Genomic DNA, 13144 nt, shown 5'->3' on the forward strand with positions numbered 1-13144 from the left:
GTGGCTCAGTCAAGCATCTGCCTTTGGCTTAGGTCATGATCCCAGGGTCCTGGGATCAAGCCCCCCACGTTGGGCTCCCTGCTCAGCAGAGTCTGCTTCTCCCTCTCCCTCTGCCTGCTGCTTGTGTACTCTTATTCTCTGCCAAATAAATGAATAAAATCTTTTAAAAATTATAGTGTGTACTTTAAATATTGGCTGTTTACTGTATGTCAATTATACTTTGATAAAGCTGTTTAAAAATTAAAAGTAAAAAGAAAAGACACTTAGTAGATTAAAAAAAGAAGAAAAAAAAAAATGAGGCCTTGCCGTCAATAGCCTTCCTGAGCATCTGGGGAAGGGATGATTATAGGTGAAAGTACAGGCTGTGACCCATTTGTGTGTCATGCAGTGAGCACCAAAGAGAGATATCTTTGAGGGCTGGGCACTGGGGAGAGCCTCCTGGAGAAGATAAAACAATCCAGCAGAAAGTCTGGGCTTGGGGAGAGCTGTAGGGAATGAAATCCAGAGCATTGTTCTCAAAGAAGAGAAGGGACTTTATGGACTTAGGCCTGTTCTGAGGGCAGCTCTCCCCTTGGAGTAAAATGTCACTGTTTCTGAGGAAAGAGGCTTGAAAGAAGAATGTAGGCAGAAATCCTGCTTCTAGTCAAGAAGAGCCAGTTAAGGGAAAAAGGGTTTGCAGATTCCATTTTGTAGCCTGATGCACCAAGCCCACCCGTGGGGTGGTACACCAATTCATTCATTCACTCCTACTTGTACCAGATGCTTTGCTGGATGCTGGGGACACTGGGACAACATGGAGGTTGCATCAGTGTAGAGCCTGTTCCTCAAAGTGTAGATCTTGCCCGACCTGGATGGAACCTCAGCATTTCATTGGTAATGCAAATACAGACCCTGAGGCCTCACGTCTCGGTGAGACCTAGGCTTACCCTATCAGAATCTCAGTGCCGGTCCTGAGACTCTGCTCCACTTTGCGGAACCTCTTCTGCAGCTGAAGTCGGAGCACATCGGTCTGGTGGCTGTTGCCTCTGCAGGCTACTCTGATTGCAGCAACGATCCCTTGGATTTGAGGCAAAACCAGCAGGCTGCAAAAAAGCAGCCTGGCTTCGCCCCTTCCCAGCCCCCTCCCAGCCTCCTTCCCACCTCCCAGCCCCCTCCCCAGCGCCCCCCTCACCTCCCAGCCCCCTCCCCAACCCCCTCCCAGCCCCTTCCCCAGAGACCCCCTCACCTCCCAGCCCCTTCTGCAGCCCCCTCCCAGCCTCCTTCCCACCTCCCAGCCCCCTCCCCAGCGCGCCCCTCACCTCCCAGCCTCCTCCCCAGCGCCCCCCTCACCTCCCAGCCTCCTCCCCAACCCCGTCCCAGCCCCCTCCCCAGCGCCCCCTCACCTCCCAGCCTCCTCCCCAACCCCGTCCCAGCCCCCTCCCCAGCGCCCCCTCACCTCCCAGCCCCCTCCCCAGCGCGCCCCTCACCTCCCAGCCTCCTCCCCAACCCCCTCCCAGCCCCCTCCCCACCGCGTCCCAGCCCCCACCCGCACCCTGTCGGGCAGAGGCCCGGGCGCCGCAGGGAGGCCCCGCCCCCCACGCTAGCCCCGCCCCGCCCCGGTTGTCAAGGACGGGGAGGCCCCGCCCCCGGCCGGCCGTGCGCCTTTTCTGACACCCGGGGCCTCCCAGCTCTAACCGTCCCTGTACCCTGGCGGGGCTGTCACTCGAGCCACCACACGTCCCGCGGACTGCAGCCTCGACCCGGGAGGGAGAGCACGACATGGCGGCGGCCAAGGCCGAGAACCTCACCCTGGTGGTGCACGGACCCGGAGACCTGCGCCTGGTAAGACGGGAAGGGGAGAGGGAAGCTGGCCCGACCCTGCCCCGCTGGCCTCGGAGGGAACTCCGCCGCGGCCCCGGCCGGCTCCCCCTGGCGACGGGCCCTGCACCTCCGGGTCCTGGCCGGGTCCTGGCCGGGTCCTGGCCGCCCAGAGCCGAGCTGGTTACGGTGGCGGGGGGAGGGGAGGGGGCTGTGGCTGTAAAGCGCTGAGAGGAAGGTTCTTGCCTGCGCCTCCTGGAATCCAGCCCCGTGGCCGGCACGTGGCCAGAGGCCAGGAGGGTTGCAAACTGATCGAAGCCTTCTCCCTGCTTTGCCGGCTGCAGATTCGTAGTCTTGCCTCTTTCGTTGCGCTTTTCAAGAGATACCAGGAGGCTACCTGATGTAGGACGTGCCCTGAACTCTGGGAAGACAGTGCAAGGCAGAAAGGAGGGCAAAGCTGTGGAACTCATATTTAATCGGTCTTGCCTTGGCCTGGTAAAACCTCCTTTGCAGGATTATTGTGATCACAAGAGTACCCAGGACTTACCGGCTACTCAGAAAATGCTAGTGCCTGCCTCTTGAACTTCCAGCACAGGCCTCTGTCTCCAGGACCCCTGGTGTTCCTGCGCCTGTGCCAGACTTCAGGATCTGGATAGTGTCCATATCTCCAAAGCTTCTTTTCTCCTTGCCACCCTTAGTCCACGCTTAGTTCATTTTCCCACCATCTTTGATCCGGCTCCTGTTATCTTTAAGAACATTTTGTGTATGTCTCTTTGGCACCATACCTTTATGTTTGCTCTCTGGCTTAGGTGGCCAAAGTCAGGGAGCTACAGGGTCAGCCCTGTGGTGGTGTCAGGGGTCCCTTGACAAAGTCCATCTCAGATGGGCCTGGGATAGCAGTGGGTGTGTGGGGTGGGCGCCAGCCATCTCAACTGCTCCCTGGCACCTCCTTCCTCCTCAAAGAGAAGATACAGGAAGATCTAGATAGGAGAGACTCAGCAGATTATCCAGATTAGCGATTCTTGATTATATGAGAATCTAGGGTCTCTTTCCCCAGAGAATGCAGATAGACGGAGTTTGGCAGCAATTTCAGAGATTTTTGTGGAGTTCCTTTAAGTCCCTCCATTAACTCCCTAGAGTTTTGTGGATCCCTGACCATGAGCTCCTTCCCTGAGCCAACTCTCCCATTTCCTTAGTTAAGAAAGTGCCATCCCCAGGGTGACAGGCTTGTTTAGTTAACAGAGCCCAGATGAGAACTCGGGTTCAGGCTCCCATTCTAGTGCTCTCTCCACTCTGTGGAGCCTCACCCAAGGTCCCAAATTAAAGTGATGCTGTTAGTGCTTATTACTCCCAACACCAGATGGTATTGTAAGGAAGGCAAAGTAATACAGCTCTACGCAGCTTACAGAGTGACCTCCAACTCCATCCTTCATTCCACATTTATTAGATGAGAGGGTGACTGCCATATGCCAAGCGCTGGGTGGAGGGCTGGGGTCCCAAAAGAGAAGAGGAAGATGTAGCCCCTACCCTCAAGCTGCTCTAGGGAGACAGACAAGATAAAGTTAACGATCAGACAGTGTGAGGGTTTTGGATGCTGCACTGAGTAAAGACCTTAGGGGATGGTTGGGTGAGGGTGTGTGTGCTTGACCTAGGAAGGAGGCCTAGAGGAGGTGAATGCTCCTTGACCTGGTTCTTGAAGGATAAGTAGGAGTCATTCAGGCAAATGTAAGAACAAGTGCAAAGATATATGAAGTACAAGATTACGGGTCCTGTTTACTGGCCCTGCAAATAGTGTGGAGTTTGGTGAGGCTGGGGAAGTGGATAGGATCTGCTTCTGCTGCAGAGGGCCTGCTTTCAGTCATGGATCTAATAAGTAGCAGGACTAGAATTGCAACCCCAGGATCTGCTTTGCCTTAACTCCTAAACTCATGCTCTCCTACTGCTCTTCCAGGTGACCTCTATTTTTATCACCGCTCTCTAGAGCCTTGAAGATTGGAGGGAGTGGGAAGCTCACCTTAAAATTGATTTTATGAAAAAAAATTTTTTTAAAGATTGATTTTATCGCTTTGCCATAGAATTTGATCAGCTTTGCTCTCTGAATTAGGGAGGAATTGAGGTGGGTGTATCCTAAAGGCTTTAGAAAATATGATGGGCTAGAGAATGTTGCCTGTGGTTGTGGCATTGGTACACTGAAAGGATTCAGGATGGATTCATGAGGGCCTCAGGTCTGTTTGAGAGTAAGAGGTGATGGGATCATTTACTAGACAGAAGAGAATACATTAAAATGATGAGATCAGGTCTGAGTTTAAGATGTCTCTGGAACACAACATCGAGGAGTCTTTGAGAAATTATCGTGGTTCTAAGGATCTGGGATATAGCAACTGGAGCTGTAAATTCAGGAGTCATCTGCTTCTTTACTGAGCAGTTTTGCACTCCCACCCCATGAGGCATTTGGGAATGTGTAAGGGGGCCCGGGTTGTCACAACAGCTGAGGGGCAGACTTCATTAGGTTTACAGCACTGTCCTGCTCAACAAAGTATTGTCCTTCCCAAAGTTTCACTGTAGTGGAAAATTGTAGAAGGATAAGCCTGCCTAGGCTGAGTGGGACGTGTAGACTGAGAAGGCAGCAGGTGGAGGACATTACCTTGGAGAGAGCCCCGCACTCAGGGAAAGGGGCAGAAAGCTGTCAGAAGGGTGACCAGGGATGACTAGGCTGCCTCAGAGATAACCTCAGCACAGACCCTTCTGGCCCCTCACCACTCCCTACAGAGAAGGACCCTCAGCACCTCGACAGAGAGCCCCCTGACTTCCATAGAGTATCTCTGTCCTTCCACCCCTTCTGTAAGGCAAATAGGTAAGTGGTTTGGGATTGGGGGTGGGTGGTACTACTAGGGCACCAGGAAGCAACCCGAAAGGCTTTCCAAAGGAACACCAGTTCTCCTTTCTGTGGGAGAACCAGAATGAAACCCAAGATTTCCTGGACATAGATAGCCGGCTGTGGCCATTTTGGCCAACCAGGGTCAGGCACAACCAATGGTTGTGCCTCAGGAACTCATGGGAAGGGAGTTATCTGGTGAAAGGCCCATTTCTAAAATCTGAAGCAGGATTTGGAAGGGTTCTGAAGCAGGAAGCCAAGGGTTCAACCCTTTCTAGTGCTGCTATCCCACTTCGGGTAAGCCCAGGGACCAGCCAGCATCCATGGCAGTGGTTTGTGGCAGAAATTTGACCTGAACCTCTTCAAACTCCTGGCATCTTCCACCTGCCAAGAAAGGAAACTTAAGACCTCGCTTCTTTCTGCCTTACGGAGAAGGCAGGATTCCCTCTTCTTCCTTGATTGCTGGGGCTGCAGGGAAGGAAAAATTAAATTCCTTGCCTACTATGTAGCTAGTGATCTCCTCGCCACAGCAAGGGAAGAGCCCTGGCAGCTCCAGTGCTCCCTGGCCTGGGGATTCAGGTCTGCATGGTGTCTTCACTCTGGGCATTTCTAAGTTGAGTGGTAAATCAGAGAGAGTATATGTGTGCACACACAAACGCACAGAGACACACTGACTGGTGGTTTATTTTTTATAATGAGGAAAACAAAAATTTGAGGGGGGAAACAGAGCTTTTACTTTTCCCTCCCTATTTTAAATAGGGAAAGGAGCAAGGGGCAAGGCAGCCAAACTGATGCGTAAAGAGGCAAACTGCTTGTCAGCAAAAAGTGTCAGCTCAAAGTGCAGCTGGCTGAAGTTCTCTTTAAATGGAAACAGTAATAAAGTCACGAGCCAGGTTGAGGCCCAGAGTGCAGTTTAGTGCCAGCTCTGCTGTTCATAGTTTTGTGAGTCGCCAAATTACTTTCTGCTTCAATTTCCCATCTGTGTGATGGGGATGACAGTAATTCTCACCTCTGGGTTGTGTGAAGACTAGATGGTATCAAGGAACAAGAATTTCATGTCCTGTCAAAGGTTCTAACTGGACCAAGAATCAAATTGACATGAGACAGATTAGCAGGAGAAAATCAAATTTAATAGGTAATATGTACAAAGAATCTACAAATACATGGAAATGGCCAAAGACAGGCAAAATGAGGTATATATGGGATTCTGAATTGAGGAGAAAGGGGCTGGGGTTTGGGACTTCAAAGGGAATGAATGCAATTCACAGGAAGATCAAAGAGTAAATATTTGGTATATTTGGTAAACAAATGTTTGCCCTGACGTATAACTAGATTACTCAGATAAAATTTATCTGTGGTCAAGCCCCTCTAATTTCCATTATTCTTTGTTGTTAAGGGAGGGGTAAAAGTGTCTCCTGAATCCGCAGGACCTTGATTGCCTTCGGATTAAAATAATCAGGGCAGACTGCCCTTGGCCCTTACAATGGGATGGTGCCTGTAACAGGCCTTGCACAGCTAATGACATACGCTAAGGCTAGGGCCTATGGAGAATCAGACATTTACACCATCTCAGTTTAGGGGTGCCTGGCTGGCTGGCTCATTGGGAAGAAGACGGGACTCATGATCTTGGGACCCTGAGTTAAAAGCCCCCCATTGGGTATACAGATTACTTAAAAAGACCTTAAAAATAGTAATAAAAAAATCTTAGCATAAAAAGAGAAAAATCAAGACCTTCAAATACATGAGCATTTTTTGTGTGTGTGTTATGTGGGCAATCTTTAAAAAATTTATTTATTGGAGAGAAAGCACACACTTGAGCAGGGTGAGGGGCAGAGAGAGAGAAGCAGACTATCCCCTGAGCATGTAGCCCTATGCAGGGCTTGATCTTTACTGATGTAGTTTTGGAATTTAGGTGAGGTCGGGAGCCCATGGCCAAGAAAGAATTCTCAGGCATCTTTGGTGTAAAAAGGGTGATCTTATTAAAGCATGGGACAGGACCCGTGGGCAGAAAGAGCTGCTGCACTGAGGTTGTGAGGAATGGCTGATTATATATGCTTGAGAGTTAGGGGTAAGGAAAAAGGGAGGTGTCCAGAAGGACTTTGATATTGCTAAAGAAGACTTTCTGGGTACAGGAGGCCTTGTTTTTGTTAAGCCAAGGTTGTTCCCTCCCACACACACACCCCAGCAAAGCATTAACATTAAGATAGTTGTAAGTTTCCTGGAGGAATGTCACAGGAGTGGGGGGGGTGTAGGTTATGGGGTGTCACCTTGTGCTTTGTCCTCAGCTTCTGCTCCCTCATCACCATGACCCTGAGATCACAACTTGAGCCGAAATACGGAGTCAGATGCTTAACCTACTGAACCACCCAGGTACCCCTCTGTGGACAATTCATAACCAAATTATAATAAATGTAGGCCTGGGCAATAATCTTGTATTTATCTGTATTTGCCAGTTTAATTACTTTGTGCCTCTTAGTTCAGTCTTGAGAAATCCAGAAGTTCCTTTTGATTGGGAAATGAATTCTCTCTTGAGTTCATGAAGTTGGGATATAAAAGTCAAGTGAGTTTTTCTGCACAGAAGCTGCTTTGCGGAGGAGGGCTGAGGGGAGACTTTGTGGGTTTTTTGTTTGTTTGTTTGTTTGTTTGTTTGTTTTTAATGCTCTAGGTTTCACTTGAAAGGTAGAGGGGAACAAAGAGAATTAATGTGGTGAGTGCCTACCAAATTTGGGCATGTGCCATGTACTTTAATTAGTGTTTCACACACTATGCTTGGTGAAACAAATGGCAATTTTATTTATTTTCAACCACAAGCCGATATGTTTGTGTTGCTGCGTTTTGGTGTTGCAGCAAAGTCAAGATGCTTTAAATATTGCTAAATGCTCCTAATCTGTTTTTTTCTATACATATTGCATCATACATCAGTAGTAGTCCATCGACCACATTGAGTGCATTTCATCTGCCAGTACTCCTGCAAGCTCTGCCAGATTTCAGGCACCCGCATGTGGCCAGGGAGAAGAAAGGAGCAACCCAGCCCCCACTTCCCGGAGGCGGACCACTGGATTCCAGATGGGATATAGTCAGATTTTTGTTTTATGATGTAGGGGAGGAAAAATAATTTTCTCCCTGTGCTTCTAGGTTCTTGGCTGAGATCCCTTGTAATAAGAAGCAGATTAACAAGACTATACAAGTTTAATAATGTGTACCTCCTGTATATATGGGAGGTAATGATGAAAATAGTAATTTCAGGGCACTGGGGTGGCTCAGTGGTTTGAGTGGCTGCCTTTGGATCAGGTTATGATCCCAAGGTCCTGGGATGGAGTCCTGCATCAGGCTTCCTGCATGGAGCCTGCTTCTCCTTCTGCCTGTGTCTCTCCCTCTCTGTCTGTGTCTCTCATGAATAAATAAATAAAATCTTTAAAAAAGAAAAAACAGTAATTTCATGAGATGGCCAAAGCTACCACCTTAAATTCCATTTCCACCTAAAAACAAAAGATCTTGGAATGGGGGAAGCCAGTTAGGGAGGTTTTCGGGAAAAGCACAGAAAATAAAAGGTTGTTGCTCAAATTTAAATCTGTGCCTTCTCTCCTGGTGAGAGAGATTGGATCAATCTCTTTTTTCCTGATAGGGAGAGGGAGACACCCTTACAAAAGATTTTCCTTGTAAATGTAAATATCTCTTTCATAAAGTAAGTTCTCAGTTTTCAGAGCTTTTCCTAAATCTGCTGTTTGTTAAAAATGATCTGCCTAAAATAATTCTTTTGCCAAAGAGATATATTTGGGGATGGCAAATTCTGCTCCCCCTAAGGAAAGACCAAGTTAAAGGGAAAATAGGCATTTTAGAATGATGGGTTGATGGGACTCCTGGGTGGCTCAGTGGTTGGGGGCCTGCCTTTGTTTGGCTCAGGTCCTGATCCCAGGATGGAGGATCAAGTCCCACATCAGGCTCCCTGTGAGGAGCCTGCTACTCCCTCTGCCTTTGTCTCTGCCTCTCTCTCTCAGTCTGTGTCTCTCATGAATAAATAAATCTTAAAAAAAAAAAAAAGGGTTGATGAGTTGATGTTAAATTTTAAAGAGCAGAGAAAATGTGTCAGCATCAAGCTTAAACATTAATCAGGCCCCACGAAGATATTTCTTGAGTTTTTGCCCTTTGAGGAGACGTGTTATACCCTAGGTCAAAAAAATTGCTTTGAATCTTTAATAGTTTTTAAAGTAAAATAGTTCTGTTTAATGTAACACATTGAAGATATCCCCTCCTTGCATATGTACTTTACTGTTAAGATTTTGGGATAAGGATGAGGGGATTATTTAATGAGGAAGCATCAACACTGGCAACTCAAGTGGTCCTGAGCATCAAGTCTCTTTCCCAGGTTACTTTTGCCATAGCTGCTAGACCCAGCTAGCTGCATCTCTACCACCAAATTAAAGGGCCCTGATAGGTTTTAAGTAGCAGCTGGATTAAACCTAGAGATTATACCAGAATGAAGAAGTGCAGGCTACTTAACCCGTTAACACCTGAACTAGATTTATCAGTCAGAGACACTGACAATACAATATAAAGCTCCTTCTGAAAAAGAGAAAATCAGGTAGTAGCAAATAGCTCAAAGAAATACCTCTTCCTTTATCTTAATTATATTTCAGTAATAAAACAAGACCCGAACCAGATGAACAACAGGAAATCAAATCCAGCTATTTCTGCCAACTGCTACGCAAGGACAGTGCCTTTGTCTGCAGGAGGCCTAGAGCCACAAAGCTTAATTTTTTCCACTAAAAGTAGCAGGAACAGTTAATAATACCACAAATAGGATCTTAACGTTTTATGTAATAAGTCCTAGTACTACTAAGAAATGTAGTGAAATACCCCTATTCTGAAGGGAATAACTAAGAGTATGGGAGAAATTGCTCTTTTATTTATGTATTTATTTTAAAGATTTTACTTATTTATTTGACAGAGAGCTCAAGCAGGGTGGAGAGTTAGAAGCAGACTCCCCACTGAGCAGGGGGCCCCATGAGGTTCCATCCCTGGACCAGGACTCTGGGATCATGACCTGAGCTGAAGGCAGACGCTTAACTGACTGTGCCACCCAGGTGCCCCAAAATTTCTCTTTTAAAATTGCATGACAGAAATTAGGGAGGAGGAGAAATATGTACTCTCCTACTGTAATGACATCCACTTGATAAGTCTTCTGGTGTGGCTGTTAAAGCTGGCAATTTTCTCAAAATCGGATTTACACTGAGGAAGGAATAGGTCCAGATTTTATGAAGTGATGTTTAGCTAAATCATTTTTTAAAATGTAAATGTTTCATTTCCTAGACCTGAACACAGCATTTAATCAATGTTAGTAACACACTAGTGCATCCAGCAAAGCTGAGAGACTTCATATTTTTGCTTAAAGTCCATCTGATAGGTATAATTATATAGTTATATTTGTACATTTTGAATTAGGAGGAAATTAATTTTTTAAAAATTTACTGATTGGGCAGCCCCGGTGGCCCAGTGGTTTAGTGCTGCCTTTGGCCCAGGGTGTGATCCTGGAGACCCGGGATCAAGTCCCACATCAGGCTCCCTGCATGGAGCCTGCTTCTCCCTCTGCCTGTGTCTCTGCCTCTCTGTGTCTGTCATGAATAAATAAATAAAATCTTTTAAAAAAATGAAAAAAAAATTTACTGATTTGTCCCAGTTGAGAATTACAGTCCTTTAACCATCCTGTATGGATCCAGCTCTACAAGCTGGGGAGGCTCAATGGAGAGGATTGCCCACCTTCCCAGACCTGTGAGGACAAGGAAGGCTTTTTAGAGGAGGTGATTGATTCACTGTGTGCTTGTTTCTCACTTGTTCACAGGCCTCTATCCCTGACCTATGCCGAGTGCCAGTCCCAGGAGTACAGCCACCTGTGGGACAGCCCCACCTGGATGTCCCCAGACACTGCAATTCCAACACATCCAAACCTATATTTCCCTGAGTTCCCAGGACAATTAGCAAGTCACCCCTCCCCCCCATCTCCTCCCCTTCACTTCCCACCTCCTGAAGAAGGATCAGCCCCTGGGGAAGTGGTTCTGGGGAGGTGAGTGAGCAGCGGGGAGGTGAGTGAGCAGCGGTGTGCTAGGAGTTGCTGGAGGCTTGCAGAGAGCACTGGCTGCATCATGGAGGGGTTAGGACTTTACAGGGCCATGGGGCGCTGGAAATGGATTTGTATTTTAGAAAGACTGTTAGCAGAAGGTGGGGGGTTGGAACCCTGAGAGCTCAGGCTGGAGAGTGGTTCAGTGGGCTTTGGAGGGAGTATTTGACCCTCTACTTTGACCCCAACTTGGCCAGGGCTAATGCAGCTACAACAGAGCCTTTTATGACAAAATGGCCCATCAGGAAACCTTTGGATTTTCCTCCCTTGTTTGAAACATGCTCCAGGGAGGAGGAAAACTGAGGAAGGAAAGCAAAATAAGGTCTCTTGCTCTGTTCTTCTTACATATAGAGGGCAGCCAGCTGTCATCAGGAGACCTGATGGGGAAGTAGGCCGTGGTGGGCTTGGGGGACCTGGGGTAAGGCTGCTCCCAAAGCCCTCACTCTAAGGCATAAAGCTTGGCTTTACACACTTGCCCACAACCAGTAGAGTTGGGCTTAAAACTGCAGAATCCCATTTCCCTTTCTCCCAAATCCCAGCCTTGTAAGGAGGAGGCCAGTTTTCTTAATATTGACATGACAACAAGGGAAATAACTTGTCCAAAAACAATTTTTAAAAGTACCCTTTTCAGGGGGCACTTGCATGGCTTAGTGGTTGAGCATCTGCCTTCGGCTCAGGGCGTGATTCTGGAATCCTGGGATCGAGTCCCACATCGGGCTCCCTGCACAGAGCCTGATTCTCCCTCTGCCTGTGTTGTGTCTCTGCCTCTCTGTGTATCTCATGAATAAACAAAATCTTTAAAAAATAAAAAATACCTTTTTCAAAAGAAGGACAAGGCTGTCCAGAGCAGGTTCTACCATACTGTGAGTTAATGATAAGAAATAGAATTTTGCTTCAATTTCTTTTGTAATAAGAGCTCAGTTATTTACTATGAGTTGGGCACTGTATCTTATGGTTATCCTTATTATACAGAGGAGGAAATTGCAAGAGCAAGGAGCTTATGTAACTACCCCCCCCCCCCACCCAGGCCATGCAATGGGTGGAGGGGAGCCTGGGTTTGCACACAGACAGGCAGTTGCAAACTGAGTTCTTCACCCCTGCTCCCCTTGGGTCATCTATAGGAGGGTAAAGGCATTTTCCCTTGATTTCTCCTCATGTTGAGGCCATTGCTGCACAGGTGGCCATAGAAGAAGGTGGGGGGGGGAGGACAGGAGGATATACTTAGGAAACAAACATTTAGGCTGATTTGACAAAATATATTTAGGAAATACAAGATAACATTTAGGATGCAAGAGGCACCAGGAATGATTCCATGCCCCCACAGAGTTTTACCTGAAGTATTTCCCTGATTTTGTGGGGAGGAGGGGGAGTTGGAAGGGATAGAAGGGAGGATATGTATGTGACGTATTTCTGACTTGAAATGAAAAATGCCGGAAAAGTGACATAACTACAGAAAAGAACAGTTAACTCCACTCTCCTTTATCCCTTTGTTACTGTCACTCACAGAGATAAGAAATCCTGTTCAGGAAACCTTGAAGATGCCTGATAACAAAACTTAGGAGATGAAAGGGCAGTGGGGATAAAAATGAAAGCTGGGGATCTCGGAGGAGCTAAGAAACTGATAGATGAGAAGTAGGATGGATGAAAGAATATCGTCACCGAAATCTGAGACAGAAAAGGAGATTAAGGAAACAGAGGATTTGGACTAACGTCATTTGGAGGAATCACAAATGAAAAGCAAGGTTTTTTTAGTAACTGTGCTGGGATAACCTTTTAAAATAAGAGCTCCACAGCCATGCTTAGGATAACATTTGTAGACTTAAGGGCTCATCTTAACACGGTCTTCTGCTTCTGCGGCATGTCTTCTGCAGAGAGGGGAGTCAGGAGCCAAGCTGAGTTGTCAGGGTGGTTAGAGTAAGCAAGAAAGAGAACGGAGAGGAAAAGGTATTGAAGTTCTACATGTGCCACCTGCTCCAAAGGGAAGACCAGGCTATCCACACAGCACCCTCTAGTGTCTAGAAAGGTGACTGCAGCTTTCCTTGGTGGCAGGGCCAAAGCTGGTCGGCTCTCACCTCCAGCAAATCTTTACTGTAGTCCTCTCCAGTGACCCAGGGCCTCCTTGGTGTGCCCAGCTGTTGCTTTGAGCTTGATTCTTACCCCTCTCTGCCCCTAAATGGGGTATTCAGGGCTGACCTGGTTGAAGGCAGGGATAATGAAGAATAAATTACTTCTTGCTGCTTGAGAAGTTGCCTACTGGTAGCTTTACTGGGGAGGTTTTGGTGATAGTTGGCTATCAGGAGTTGCTCATTTTTAGATGGATTCCCTCCTCCCCCCCCTTCTTTCCTTCCTTCCTTTCA

General features: G+C 47.4%; 1 protein-coding gene across 1 annotated transcript in view; it reads left to right on the top strand.

Moving 5' to 3' along the window:
* Positions 1-1685: 1685 nt before the first annotated feature.
* SORD (sorbitol dehydrogenase) overlaps positions 1686-13144 on the top strand; it is a 34126-nt gene continuing 22667 nt past the window's right edge. Inside the window, exon 1 of the mRNA XM_025472936.3 lies at positions 1686-1821. Coding sequence (XP_025328721.1) covers positions 1759-1821 — 63 coding nt within the window. The 5' untranslated portion in view covers positions 1686-1758. The remainder of the gene's footprint in view (positions 1822-13144) is intronic.

The sequence above is a fragment of the Canis lupus genome, chromosome 30, assembly GCF_003254725.2.
Source record: "Canis lupus dingo isolate Sandy chromosome 30, ASM325472v2, whole genome shotgun sequence".
Taxonomy (NCBI): domain Eukaryota; kingdom Metazoa; phylum Chordata; class Mammalia; order Carnivora; family Canidae; genus Canis; species Canis lupus.